Below are 13,785 nucleotides of genomic sequence, written 5' to 3' on the forward strand. Positions count from 1 at the left end.
CAGGACTTCCGCTTCCTTCTAGGTATCATTTATCACTGTGACCTCACCAAAGAGGAACTGGAGCCACGAGTCTTCCGAGAGGTTACCGTGAAAGGGATCGATGCTTCCGATTACCAGACAATCCAGGTATGGAGCATCTATGAGAGTTAGAAAACCTGACTTCCGCCCGAGCCAGGCTGTCGCCACCCTAGTGGGTCAGGAGCCGTGGAGGGAGCGCGGGTAATACGGACAACAGGTGTTTTCGGCGCTTCTGCTCTCCCTGGGCAGGGAGCCGGCACGGTCCCACCCTCCTAGAGCATGCAGCTTCTGCTCCCCCAGCAGCTGCTCTCGAAGAGCTGCCGGATCCCCTGTGGGGGGATCTTCCTGCGCCGGAGCCCCTGTGGGGGGATATTCCTGCAGGAGCTGTCGAAGCAACACCGTTTGTCTGCTTGCGTGAGAGTTGGCTAGCCCAGGTCTTGTGGTGTCCCAGGTAACAACACAGATCTGCTCTACACAAAGTCTTTCCTCAGGCACTCTGAGTCCGTCTTCTCCATCTGATGGTCCCGTGTACTTGTGCCTGGCGCAGATGAGGCACTCCACAAAATATTAGAATGAATGACAACTGATTAATTGTCATGGCACCACAAGCTCCATCTCTGGCCACCCGTCCTTTTGGGTCATGAAGCTCCTTTTTTGCTTTTCCAGCTCCCCAGAGGCACCGAGTCTCCCAGAAACTGAGTCACTTATTGATTGAGGATGTAGCATGTCTGACCCTTTGCAGTGAGAGGTCACCTGTGAGGTACCAGGTATTTTATCAGGCCTCTCCCACCTGGAGGACCAGACCACATAGACCACAGACTGGGAATCCGAACACTGGAAACCGAGTGTAGAACAAAGAGTGGATGCTCCCACGGTGTCTCTCTGAAACTAGATCATTACTTCAGCCTGCTGAGTTACCTGTCACCTGTCTAGAAATGGTCTGGATGGTGGGCTACATCTAGATCATAAGTAAAGTGTTGTTTACAGAAACCCATGGTGGGCCAGATCTGGCCCAGGGCTGCAGCCTGTCACCCCTTGTTCTAGATCAGGTTTTGGCAAATGGGCCTCTGGTTTTGTGGGAGAACAGCCACGCCCATCTGTTGACATAGTGCCTGTGGCGGGCTTGGTGCATTGATAGGGTGAGTGCAACAGGGCCTATATGGCCCACTTAGTTTTTGGCCCTCTGAGAAAAAGTTGACTGATCCCTGGTCTATATTAAAAAGTACTCATAGGGGTGCCTGAGTGGCTCAGTGGGTTAAAGCCTCTGCCTTCGGCTCAGGTCATGGTCCCAGGGTTCTGGAATCGAGCCCCACATCGGGCTCTCTGCTCAGCAGGGAGCTTGCTTCCCCCTCTCTCTCTGTGCCTGGCTCTCTGCCTACTTGTGATCTCTGTCTGTCAAATAAATAAATAAAATCTTTAAAAAAAAAAAAAAAGTACTTATAAAATCCCAGTGTTCTCAGTAGGTGCACAGGGCCTTTGTCACGAAGCTCTTTTGGGCCTGAAATGTGCATGTACTCATTGGGTGACATTGGGTGAGTCACTTAACCTCTCTTCAAGTTTTTTTTAGAGGTGATCTCTATTTTGCAGGATTCGTATAGGGTTATATGACATGATGTATATTATGTGTCTGGCACATAGAATATAATCCATTTTTTCAGTCAGTATTCGAAATAATATAACATACTATTAGTCTTCTGTATCTGTTTTGGCTTGCTGCTGCTCTCATTTTCAAGGTGAGCTATTACCTGGAGAGAGATCCTGTGGGAGCCAGTAGTCCATCTGGCACTTACGTGGTTCGCTCATTCACCTAGTCCTGTAGTAGACTTTAAAAATCATTATTAGGCTGTCACTCTTGGCTATTATCCCTTTTCTCCATGTATTAGAGATCTGTCCCTATCAAATGTCACATGTCACCTTCCCAGGGCCTGTGTCTAGTCTTTGCCTCAGCAACCCCGGGGCCAGGGTGTGTGCGTACACACCATCGCCCATCAGTAATGCCAGGACTGCCCGAGCAGTACCCGCTGACTGTCCCTTTTCTGCCCTCAAGGGTCCCGCGTTGGCTGCCCTAGAATTGGACAGTCACCCAAGAGACACCCTTTGTCATCGCCTCATCTTGACTGTTCAGCCCCTCAGCTCTATTGGAAAACACATTATTTTCTTCTCCTTTCCAGCTTTCCCCAAATAATTAGTGCTCAAGTCTGTAGTTATCTTGGGGTTTGAGGAGGGAGGGGCACCTATAATAATGCCAGGGAGGCAGCTGCTTACAGGGAAGTTACTCTCCTCACAGGGGGGGTAAGGGGAGGGAACAGTTGGAGTTGTTTCTCCTGTCAAGTAGCCGTTCTTGTCCATGCTGGCAATAGTAATATTCTTGATAAGTGATACCCAGAGAAACTAGTTACCAGCTAATCTGTACTGTTCTCTTTTATAAATGAAAAGATAACTCATTACACCTGAGCACATGCTCAGCAGAGTAGAAATCTCTCAGCCACGTGGGTAGCCTGACATCTACACATTTAACCAGGGAAGGGACGGGCTTGGGTGACACCGGTGTCTGCAGCGTCACACAGCTGAGCTCCTCTGCCTGGCTCTCTGCTTCACAGAGAAAACTTCCCTGATGTTGAGCTACCGGACGACAACCTTTTGTTTTTACCACTGCAGTAGGGAAGAAGAAAGGGAGAAAGATGGTAAATATGTACAAGTAGCTAGACAGAACACAGGTGCATCCCACATGTCAATGCGCTGCTCCTTGTTTCCGGACTTTGACAGTGGAGCTCTGCCTGCAGAGTGGTCGTAGTATGCCAACAGCAGAGTTTCTGCCTATTGATTACACACAGCAGACGTCTTGCACTGAGTTACCAAAACAGAATTCTTTCATCATTTACGGGTGCCTTGGAAATGCTCTTTGATATCCCAACACCACAGACTTCTGTCACTTCAGCTCCGTCGTGCGGTGGCTTAGAGTCACGTGTATCAGCAGAACCTTGACGTGAGATGTGAGCGTGACAGATGTCCTCACGTTTTGATCAGGCTCTCAGTGGTGTTGCCAGCGATGACCTAACCATTGTAAAAGCAGGCCCTAGAGAGGGATTGGCGCATGACTGGAAACCGTCCTGATGGTGTGTTATAAAATCCACAGCATTTGGGCGAGGGAGGGGGTAGATTTTTGTTTTCATTCACTTTAGGGTAATGTCGCTTTTGATTCCTCTTGACCCTGGTGTTCATATTCATTCCGTATATGATTTAAAAAGAAGATCCTCTGGGCTGTCTGTGATCCCTTCTTACATTTTGTGAGGCATGTTATTGTTGGGAGCAAATCCTGCAGCACGGATTACGCTGCGTGGTTAGTCAAATGCAATTAATGGTGGTCATGACCACGTATAGCTACCTGCTGGGACAGCTGGTAAGATTGACCAAGACGAGGAGAAAGAGAAGGTCAGAGAAACACGTGGCTAATTAGGCCACAGAGGGCTATGCTTATGTGTTGTACATTCCCAGGACCCAGCACATCTTGAATTTGGGTGGGGGGGGCACGTGGAGGGTATGGTGTCATATTCTGCTGGCAGACATAGAACAAAACTGTATAACCTTTACCCATTCCTAACTGCAGCTGCAGGTAGAAAGTTGATCTTTCTCAGGAATATAATTTTGAAAATCAGATCCTGGAAAATTGTTTCTCTTCCAATCAGGGATACATATAAAAATTTAGTTTTAGATGGGGTTATCAAATCTGCACGTGACTAATCCTGTCTTTTTCCTTTTTTTATTGTGAATGACATGTCCACATTATATTGATTAGAACCTCTGTGCCCCTCTCTTTAAAAAGGAGCTGACAAACCGTGGGAGACTGTGGACTCTGAGAAACAAATGGAGGGTTTTGGAGGGGAGGGGTTGGAGGGATGGGTGAGCCTGGTGGTGGGTATTATGGAAGGTACTGCATGGAGCACTGTGTGTGGTGCATAAACAGTGAATTTTGGAACACTGAAAAAAATAAAATTAAATTAAAAAAAAAGCTGAAATGCTGAACATTAGAAATTACATTCATAAGACAAGTTTGGTGATAAGTGATTTACCTGAAAAAAATCTGTCTACCTTTATAACCATTAATGTGTTTTAAACACGAAGTAACAGGGACATTTTAGTTAAATTTAGTTCATCAACAGGTATGACCTGACCTTCAATGCCAATGGTACTGTTTGAATACAGAGAGTTTCTAGACACGGGACATTGACCGTGGGAAATTTACAGTCAGACTGGAGAGTTGAGACATACAGATCTGAAAGGTCAGACACTGCCAGGGTATTCTCGGGTGAGCCCAGGCAGGGTTCAGCCTTCGGTCAGTGCTGTGGTGTTGAAGACACGGGAGGGTGGGCCCTGCCGCTGTCCCTAGTTCCCCATGAGACTCCTGACCAGTTTTGCCACCAGCCTCATTTGGAGACTGCCTCTGCCTTTCTGCCTTCTCGTGGCAGGTTGATTAAAAATTTCACAGCAAATTCAAGAAGGGAATCCTGCCCTCAGTATCCCGTGCAGTGGGCTGCCTTTTGTTGTTTGTGGATGGACCAGTGTTGGCACCATAGTGGAATGTGGTAGAAGGAGGAACAAAGTGCACCTTTTGGTTTCTCAGTATCTCATTTGTCCAGCCAGGCTGAGGGATTGGCTTTTTTCTTTTTCTGTCCCCAAAGGAAAGACAAAATTTATGGACCTGAAAAAAAAAAAAATCAGTGAACGGAATGTACTATGAATAACTCCCATTAGCGACAGTTTCCACATTTCATAAAAGACAAAAAATTGGGAAGGAAAGTCCAATTTTATGGGTGAAAGCAAACACTATATTATGAAAATAGTAAGAATCATAGGTATTTAACAGATTGAACTGTCTTGATTCCTATTTTCTTATGCTTAATAGGGACTTTGCTGAGGTTTACCTGCTGTAATGCATACGAAACACCAGGAGCATCCCAAAGGTGTTTGCTGGGTAACTGAAAAGAAATGTTAAAACTAAATACTTCTTTAGGTTTACCAACATGCCTTGAGGTAGAGGGAGTGTGGGGATTTTTGTCTTTAATTTAGTGTATTTTTTTCTAGCCTCGGTGCTAGCTGGTTTGTGGTTGCTAGCCTACACAGACTTTGCTGTCCAGAGAACACATTCTCAGAACATTAATTAGTCTTTTAACGTTTGTTAACTTCTGTGCTGAGCGCATGGGACATCCAGTTCTTGGATTTTGACTCATCCACATCCCCAGTGAGCTGACCATTGAACTGGTGATAAGGCTTCTCCGCAGCGCCGTGTTCTCACGGGTACCGGGCAGAAATGTTCAGAAATGCCAGTGAAGAGTGACTGCGGGGAGATTTTCCCAAAGAACTTTTTGAGGGGTCACCGTGCTTCCAAATGACCAAGGAACTGCTTTAAATTGTTGCTGGTGATTTAGTGCTTGAGCACTCCGGTGATTTGAGGCATGATTTCCACCGTGGTGTATTCTTGCATGAACAGACCCCCCACCCTTCGTTAGCACTCTGTCATGTAGGCGTTCTAGACTGAGGGTATAATGTTCATATGCAGAGGGTACGTGTTTGGGTCTCTTTCCCCTTTTCGTATCAGCCATGTTATAATAATTTGACTGCAAAGGTTGCTGAAGAGTTTTTTTTTTTTTTAAAATAATAGAAAAGTAAGTTATGAGGACCCAAGTCAGTGCTGTCCTCATAGCATGGGAAGTAAATCCTCTTCCTGTTTTAAAAAGGACTTTACTTGCAGCCATCTGCAGACAACCCTCTTTGAGTAAAAATCACAAGGTGGCTTGAGAACTGAGCAGTCGGTCCCCAAAATGAGAAGCCTGGGGAGGTTTCTTGAGCCTTCTGTGTGAGGCTTTGCTGTGGCAACGTGGGTGAAAGCCAGGCTGTGCCGACCTTGCTCTGAGCTTCTCTGAAACTGCACTGAGGAAGAGGAGACGGGGGCCAGGACGACCATAGAACCCACCCTGGTGACTGGGAGCCTGAGGAGGGCGGCCAGCAAGAAGCCCTATTGCTTGGCCCTCCTGGGGGACATGGTGGTGAGCCAGCAGCAGGCACGTTTGCTCAGCTTATTTTGTGGAGACATTAATGAGTTAACAGGCGTTGATGCTGTTTGAATGGCTCAGATTCACTTCCTGGAAGGCCATCTAGGTTTATTGTCCTTTACTGTGTTAGAGGCCCTGAACGTCAGAGATCCGGCGACGTGTAAATTCAGTACCGCAGGAGACAACGGTGCTCGTTGGAGATTTGTTCTTCCTTAGTACACACAAAATTTGTAATTTGTACCTTACAAATTATATTACATTTGTCAATCTGTACATTACAATGTATCCAATATCTACAGATAAGACTGAGTTTGCTGTCGTATGTAATAGAGCCATTTAAATAGATTCAAATTTTGTTTACCTGGTTCTAAGAGTCACGGCTTTCGAGATCCATAAAAAGTTGCAGGTTACTGAGCTTTGCTGATATGCAGGTGGGTCAGTTTCAGGTTACTCACTGCTAATAATTAGCTCCAGCTCCTTGCTAGAAAACAATCTTGGGAAAAGAATGTCCTATTTCATTATCCTATAGAAAACAGAGTAACATGCAACTTCCTTCTTGTTAGAACTGAATCAGTGGCATGGTATCATCTATGATGGTATGTGGGCAAGTGGTAGTTACCTTTTGTCATTTTAATGATTTTTGTTTTTAAAAATGAATCTGAATTTTGGGGTGCCTGGGTGGCTCATTTGATCACGTGCTCTTGGTTTTGGCTCAGTTCACAATCTCAGGGTCTTGGGATCGAGCCCCATGTCAGGATCCACACTCAGCGTGGAGTCTGCTTCTCCCTCTCCCTCTGCCCCTCCTCTCTCTCTCTTAAATAAAGGGATAAATCCTTAAAAGAATAAAAATGAATCTGAATCTCAAGATAGGTGATTCAGATTAGATCCAGCTGTGAGCAACAGGAAACATCAAAACAACCACGACTTAAAGAAGAGAGGCCATTATTTCCATCTCAGAGAAAAGCTCAGGAGGAACCAGTCCAGGGTGTCTGATGGTATTCTCCGTATGTAAGGTGCGAGGGATCCGCGCTCTGGCTCTCTTGCCGCTTCGTCGCACTTGGCTTCCGTTCCCAGCATCTCTTCGTGGTCCTTGAACTCTTCTGACCATGCAGCCCCGTTATACCCGCTTCCTAGCCAACAGGAAGGCAGCAGTAGGGAAGAACAGGGCAGCGGGGGAGGGAAGGTGCATGCCAGCTGTCTTACAAGCATGTTTGCTTAAAGGTGACATGTATTCTGTCTGCTTTCACCTTCTGGTGAAAAAGTACTCATCTAACCCCATCCAGTGCAGTGAGGTTTAGAGATGTCGTTTGAGTTCCAGGAAAAAAATATGTGCAGCTAAAAATTAGGGCCTTTTTTGGGGGAGGAAACAGGGGAATAGATTAGCAATCTGTCACCTAAGACAAAACAGGACTTCAGTAGAAATTGTTGGTGTGGATGGGGAGCCTGGGGTTAAGCCCGGTTGGTTAAGCCTCTGCCTTCAGCTCAGGTCATAATCTCAGGGTCCTGGGATCAAACCAGATATCGGGCTCCCTCCTCAGCAGGGAGTCTGCTTCTCCTCCTCCTGCCCTGCCCCCTCTACTTGTGTTGTGCTTTCTCTCTCTCATATAAATAAATAAATGAAAATCTAAAAAGGAAATTTTTGGTGTCGACCCTGAGACCAAGGAACCCAAACACCACCTGGTGGCCAGGTGCCTAAACCTCAGGGTCAGGATTAGGAAAACAAAGACTGAAAAGGTGAATATTCAAATATTGTAGTTACAGACAGCAGAAATCATGTACTACAAAGAGAGAACACCCTTTAAAGAGGTGCTTCTCCCATGAAGAAAGACCTAAGAAAGACCAGAACATGAGCATATGTATTTCCTGAATTCTGGCCTTGACTTTAGCAGAAGTGTAATGCAAGGCACAAGATGGGACTCTGAGAATTAGAATAGAGGTGATGTGTAAGGGGTCATCTCTGGGAAGCTGAGGAAGCCAGGTAAGCTAGGGCCAGGTGGCTCTCCAAATGTTTGACTCCATGGGAAATCCATCTTCCAACCACCCTTCTTGTGAAGGATGTGGACCCAGGCCATCCCTGAGGACCTGCTCGTTAGAATGGAAACATAGCATGGATCAGCCTCCGAGGAGGGTGTCAAGTCTCTAATTTCATAGCTGCCTCTTCGCTTTTTCCTGGGTGATCTGTTCTACCACTAATATGTTTTTGGGCTATGGACAAAATTGTATGCTTTCCAGTTGCATATACATTAGAGTTCATATGGTTGAGACCTCTCATTTTACAGTTGAAGAAACTAAAAATCAAGGCAACAATGTAAATTGACAGAATTCAGAGCTGTGCTGATCTGCACACTTTGTTATCAGGATGAATTATTTGTGCACACTATAGCTCAGGTTGTTTTTTTTTTTTTTTTTCCACCTTTAAAGTAAATTAGACTAAAAGGCTTCTGAATTCCCACACCTGCTTAGCTTTAAAAGTATGTTTCTGCATCATGTAAGTATGCAGCGATTACTTCGTAAACTCTTATAGAACCTGTTCAACAATGAAAATACTCCTTGTGTGAAAGGGGAGACACTAAGGGCCCATAAATACATCTTAAAAACTGCTTATAAATATTATGATTTATTTTAGTGTTCACTTCTAATCTTGTTGCATGTTAATGGAGATTCTCATTTCTTTATCCGTTTATTTATATCATATATATTCGCACACATATACACACATACGTTATATTTTAATCAGAGGAGTTTTATGTAAGTCTTAAATGTTGATTGCCACACGGCAGCTTGAAACTCCACTTAAAAGTAGAATGAAACTTGAAGTGTTTATGGCTTTGCTTTTGTCATCTTATCTCTGCTGGACCTCCCCCAAGATCATACTCGGGTTGGCACTAATGCCAGTACGGGTATCAGATTGCTTCAAACTCAAATTCAGAAGAATATCCTCAGATTTATTTTGGAAGCGCTAGCCCAAGACCTTGGCTTCTTGTGCCGTGAATCTGGAAAGACACTTCTGTGCCCAAAGGAGGTAACCTTCTCAATTGCTTTTTCTTAGACAAGTACACCCATTCCAGTGTCTGTCCATCATTTCTGCCTTCTTAATGGGTGAAGTTAGATTAAAAGTTCATAGGATTAGGTGGATATCTAGAAACTGGAATCTTAAAAGTGCTTAGATTTTCTCTGTGCTGAGAAGGCTCAATGGGAGAGAGTTGGAGGAATTTTTCTCTGCTTTTCTGTGACTGTCTCCCGCTTAAACCCCAGGGGTACGTCTTTATGTAGGCTGCCACCTAGACAAGTGTTTTTTGGCTTCCTGCTCTGCTCTGTCTTTTAGAGCAGTTGGGGAGAAGAGAACATAGGAGCTTAGTGTGGTCTCCCCACCTGCTCCATAGTTCTTCCCACCCCTCCCCTTTGCCTGCATTACATTGATGGCCGATGGATGAGAGACTGAGTAAAAATAGACCTGGCACTCCAGATACTCCATTATCTCCCTGGAGGAAAAGCTGTTACGGCCTAACTTCACTGGTCTGTGAAGAAGGAAGGAAACATGTTCCATGTCCATAAGTATAACCTTTCGTTTGGGGTCAGGTATACCTTTACCTGGGTTTAGAGAAGTAGACTTGATCATTCTCTGTTCACTCCCGGTGCTGACCAAGTGTAAGTGGTAGATGAGAAATGCTGTCATAGTGGCAAACACGATGGCAAAACATCGCCAGGTAGAAGGCACTGTGAGGGTACTAAACAGGGGCACACACAGGTTCCTGGTCATTGTCTGTGTCAAGTGTGAGCTTCTCTCCCCAACTCTTGATGCCCTCTTTCATCCAGCCCTGCAAAAGTGCTGCCTTGCTGCCCCAAGTCCGACCCCAAATACTCGGCTCCATCAAGGCTTAACTCCCAACCATGCCCTTGCCCACCATATGCAGACCTTCCTCTGCCTGGCTCTCCTTTCTCCATGCTCTGTCATTGCACTATTCATTTTCCTTACCGCATTTTCTGAAGTTCTATACAATTTGAGTACTCAACCAAGTCCCAACTTCTATAGAAGCTTCTCTTCTTGTTCCTGGCCTGGGAAACTCAGTCAAAAGCAAAAGACAGGGAAAGGGGCTAGTGCGCTGTTAGTTGGGAGTAGAGCAAGGATGTGGGCACCCCCTGTGCCAGGCTGCGTGCCCATGTCCTCAGCATCTCCTCTCCTTTCTTCGCACAGTCAGGACTCCCATGATTTCCATTCTTGAGCTGAAGAGGCTATAGTGCAGGGAAGTTAGACGAGTTGTCGCTTATCACACAGTGGCATAGCTGGTGCTGTCGGCCCTGAGGAGCTCAGCCAGCCTCTCCCAGCTGTCCCAGTTCAGCAGTTGAGTATCCAGAGATAGGTGGTTCTGTGTTGTCATGTAGGAACTGATAGAAAACCCTGTGGCCTCATTAAGACCCTAGAGAAAGCGTCATTGCTCACCTTGGTTAATGTCTCAAAAGAAGGAAATGTACATTATCTACTCAAGCTGTATTGATAAATGCAGCCCATATAAATTCTTAGACACTTAAAATCATCTGCTAGTTGGTTCTGCCGAGTTAAGTCATAGCCGGCCAGCCTTGTGCCCTCCCTGCTCCAGCTGTGTTCATGTGTCTACATGTATATGTCTATGAGTGGATATCAATATTAATTTGCATATAATTTGCATATAAACATTTTTAAACAGAGAATATGCTCTTTGATCCCAGATCGGATAGTGGGTAATTCTGAAATTGACTCTCAAACAGAAAACCATTTAGAGTGCACGTAAAAACTATCATGTATATGCTGCCTTCGTCAGAACCCTGAGGCCTTCCATGTTTTGCATAGGATACAGCTAGTTCAGCTCCAAAGTTTAATGTCCATATAGCTAATTTAAATATTTGGAAAAGATTAGAGAAGAATATATATACTCTAAACTGTGGCTGGTGCTTTGCTAGGGAGTCTGCAGATTGGACTGTTGAAGTGCCGACTTTGAACCATTGCTCAGAATCTGCAGAGAGAGGAGGGACCAAGGAGTGTTGTGGGGTGTTGCCGGCACCATGTCTGCTCCCCTGCCTAGACTTCTACTCCTCCTCTAGTCCATCTACAGCTGCCAACAGGTGTCTTCCTCACCTGCCATCAGAAGTTGCTCAACCTTGTTGTGGAGAAGTGAGATAGGGAAGAAAACTACTTTCACTCATCCAGTCTGTGTATTTATTAAGAATTTACTCTGTGCCGGACATTGTGTTAAACAGTGACCAAAAGAGCTATGGTCTTTGCCCTTAAGAGGAGTACATGCAGAAAGAAAAGAACAACAAACCAAAAAATACAAGTGAACAGAAAATAAACATGGAGATTTTGCAAGTTGGTGAAAGGGCCATGAGTGAAATAACTAGGTCCAGGAATGACAGTGTGAATTGGGTGGTCAGCCAGAGTTCGCTTGTGTTATGTCAGTGGAAACATAAAGGCGATGTTCAGGGGAATTAACCAAGTTGAGATGCGTTAGACCAAAGACCCTGCTTGGCCTCACAGAAGACCTGAGAGAGGACTGGTGTGGTAAGCGAGGGGGAAGGCAGGACCTCATGGGTGTATTTGGGTTTGTTAGGGATCCCAAGTGCAGTGGGAGTCCTTGCAGGGTTTTATACTGGAGTGTGACATGTTCTCGTCTAAGAAAGCCATCTTCCATTTTGTGGAGAATAGATGGAAGGGCCAGATGCTGCTGTAGAGATTGCTGGAACATATCTGTAGCAGTAGACCAGGGAAGACATAGGAGGGCTACTCTAACGGAGAGACTGTGGACGTGAGGAAGAGGGGGTTTGGAAAACACCTGGAAGAATCAACAGGACGCACTCAGGGACTGCACGTGGAGGGGAAAGGGGAAGGGACACATCAAGGATGACTCTGAGATTTGGAATCTGAGCAGCTGCTACCATGTGTCAAGTTGTTGGCAGTGAGTCGGGGATGACATGTTTGGGAGGATGGATGTTTTGGATGTGTCAAGTTTGTTCATGTTTCATTGTCAGCTAGGTAGCAATATCAAGTATGGAGCTGGGTATTTGAGTCTCGTGCTCAAAAGGAGAGATCTGAGTTGGGGTTACAAGCATGGACATCTTCAGTGTGTTGTTTAAATTTGGGGCAAGGACAGAATTACATGGAGTAGAGTGAGGGAGGGTCAGAACTGCATTGTGAGCAGCCTCACAGCCAGGGGTTAGCTGCTGGAGGAAGGGTCAGCAGGGGAGCCCCAGAAGCAATAGCCAGGAAGGTATAAGAAAAGCCAGCAAACCACAGACCTGGGGGAGCAAGAGGTCAAGGAAAGGGTATTAGAAGGAGACAGTGGTAGACAACATTCAGTGTGGTTGGTCAAATAAGGAAAGAAGAAGAGTTCTTGGATTTGACCAGGTGTATTCATTTGTGATCTTGACAAGAGCACTTTCAGGAGCAGTGGGGCAGACTGATGGCTGAACAGGATATATTGAGGAAGAGGGGAGAAGACCTGTGTGATTTTTTATGGGGGAGGGAGGTGTGATTGAGGGATTGAGGGATTAGTTTTGCTTTTCATACATTGTTGCATTGCATTATTAGTCTAGTTAGAACAGTCTTGTGTAATGCTATAATCTGAAAGCTTATATTTTAAAACTTTTAAAAGTTTCTTAAGAAAAAATAATCCTTGCTAAGCTAACTGAACATCTCCATCTTTTAACAACAGTGCTTTGTCTTCCTACCCTCCCCTTTTCTCCTCCTTCAGATTGCTTTTCAGATTTTTCCTTTTCTTGCTGTAGAATACAGCTGTGCTAAGAAAACAAATCAATCCAAAAAATGAAACTTTAACTTCATAGAACATTTTACAGATAGAGTCTTCCATAGCTTTTGTGGCAGTGTATTCAAGATCAGGGAGGAGGGAGGTCCAGAAGAGGGAAGTGGGGAACCATGTGTGTAGACAGTCTTGAGAAGTTGAATAGCATAATGTTCGAGAGGGATGTACAAGGTCAATGGCCTGACATGAAGGGGGGAGAAACCAGATTATTGTGTGTTGATGGGTTGGCCAGTAGAAGGGAACCACCCCGGAAGCCAAGTTCCTTGAGAAGGTGAGAGGATCCCAAGCCCTGATGGAAGGCCTGGCCTTCATAGGAGAGACATTCCCTCCATTCTGTCAGGAAGGAAACCAGCTTCTTACTTTCCTTCTGTGAGACCTGAATTCTCTATTTTCTTTTGTTTTGTTTTATGTTTTTATTTAAATTCTAGTTAGTTTATATGTAGTATAGTATTGGTTTCAGGAGTAAAATATAGTGATTCATCATTTACATTTAACAACCAGTGCTCATCATCACGAGTGCCCTCCTTACTGTCCCCATCTGGTCCATCCCCCACCCTTCTCCTACCATCAACCCTCAGTTTATTCTCAATAGTTAAGAGTCTCTTATGGTTTGCCTCCGTCTGTTTTTATCTTATTTTCCATCTCTTCCCCTATGTTCATCTGTTTTGTTCTTAAATTCCACATATGAGTGAAATCATATGGTATTTGTCTTTCTTAGACTGACTTATTTCACTTAGCATAATACACTCTAGTTCTATCTGCGTCATTGCGAATGGCAAGATTTCATTCTTTTTGATGAAAAAATTCTATTTGTGTGTGTACCACATTATATTTATCTACCTACTGTTTTCTCCAAACAATTTTTGAGTTTCAACTAGAAATGAAAAAAGTAGTTTTAAAATTTGGAAATATGTGCATTTTTG

At 44.9% G+C, this 13,785-nt stretch overlaps 1 protein-coding gene across 2 annotated transcripts in view; it reads left to right on the forward strand.

Moving 5' to 3' along the window:
- Nucleotides 1-13,785, forward strand: part of LOC111158318 (prolyl endopeptidase) — a 119,689-nt gene that overhangs the window by 79,432 nt on the left and 26,472 nt on the right. For both annotated transcript variants that reach the window (XM_022520289.1, XM_022520290.1), the window contains exon 10: nucleotides 23-126. In XM_022520289.1, the coding sequence (XP_022375997.1) occupies nucleotides 23-126 (104 nt within the window). The remainder of the gene's footprint in view (nucleotides 1-22; nucleotides 127-13,785) is intronic.

The sequence above is a fragment of the Enhydra lutris genome, unplaced genomic scaffold (assembly GCF_002288905.1).
Source record: "Enhydra lutris kenyoni isolate GAN:26980312 unplaced genomic scaffold, ASM228890v2 scaffoldscaffold58, whole genome shotgun sequence".
NCBI lineage: Eukaryota > Metazoa > Chordata > Mammalia > Carnivora > Mustelidae > Enhydra > Enhydra lutris.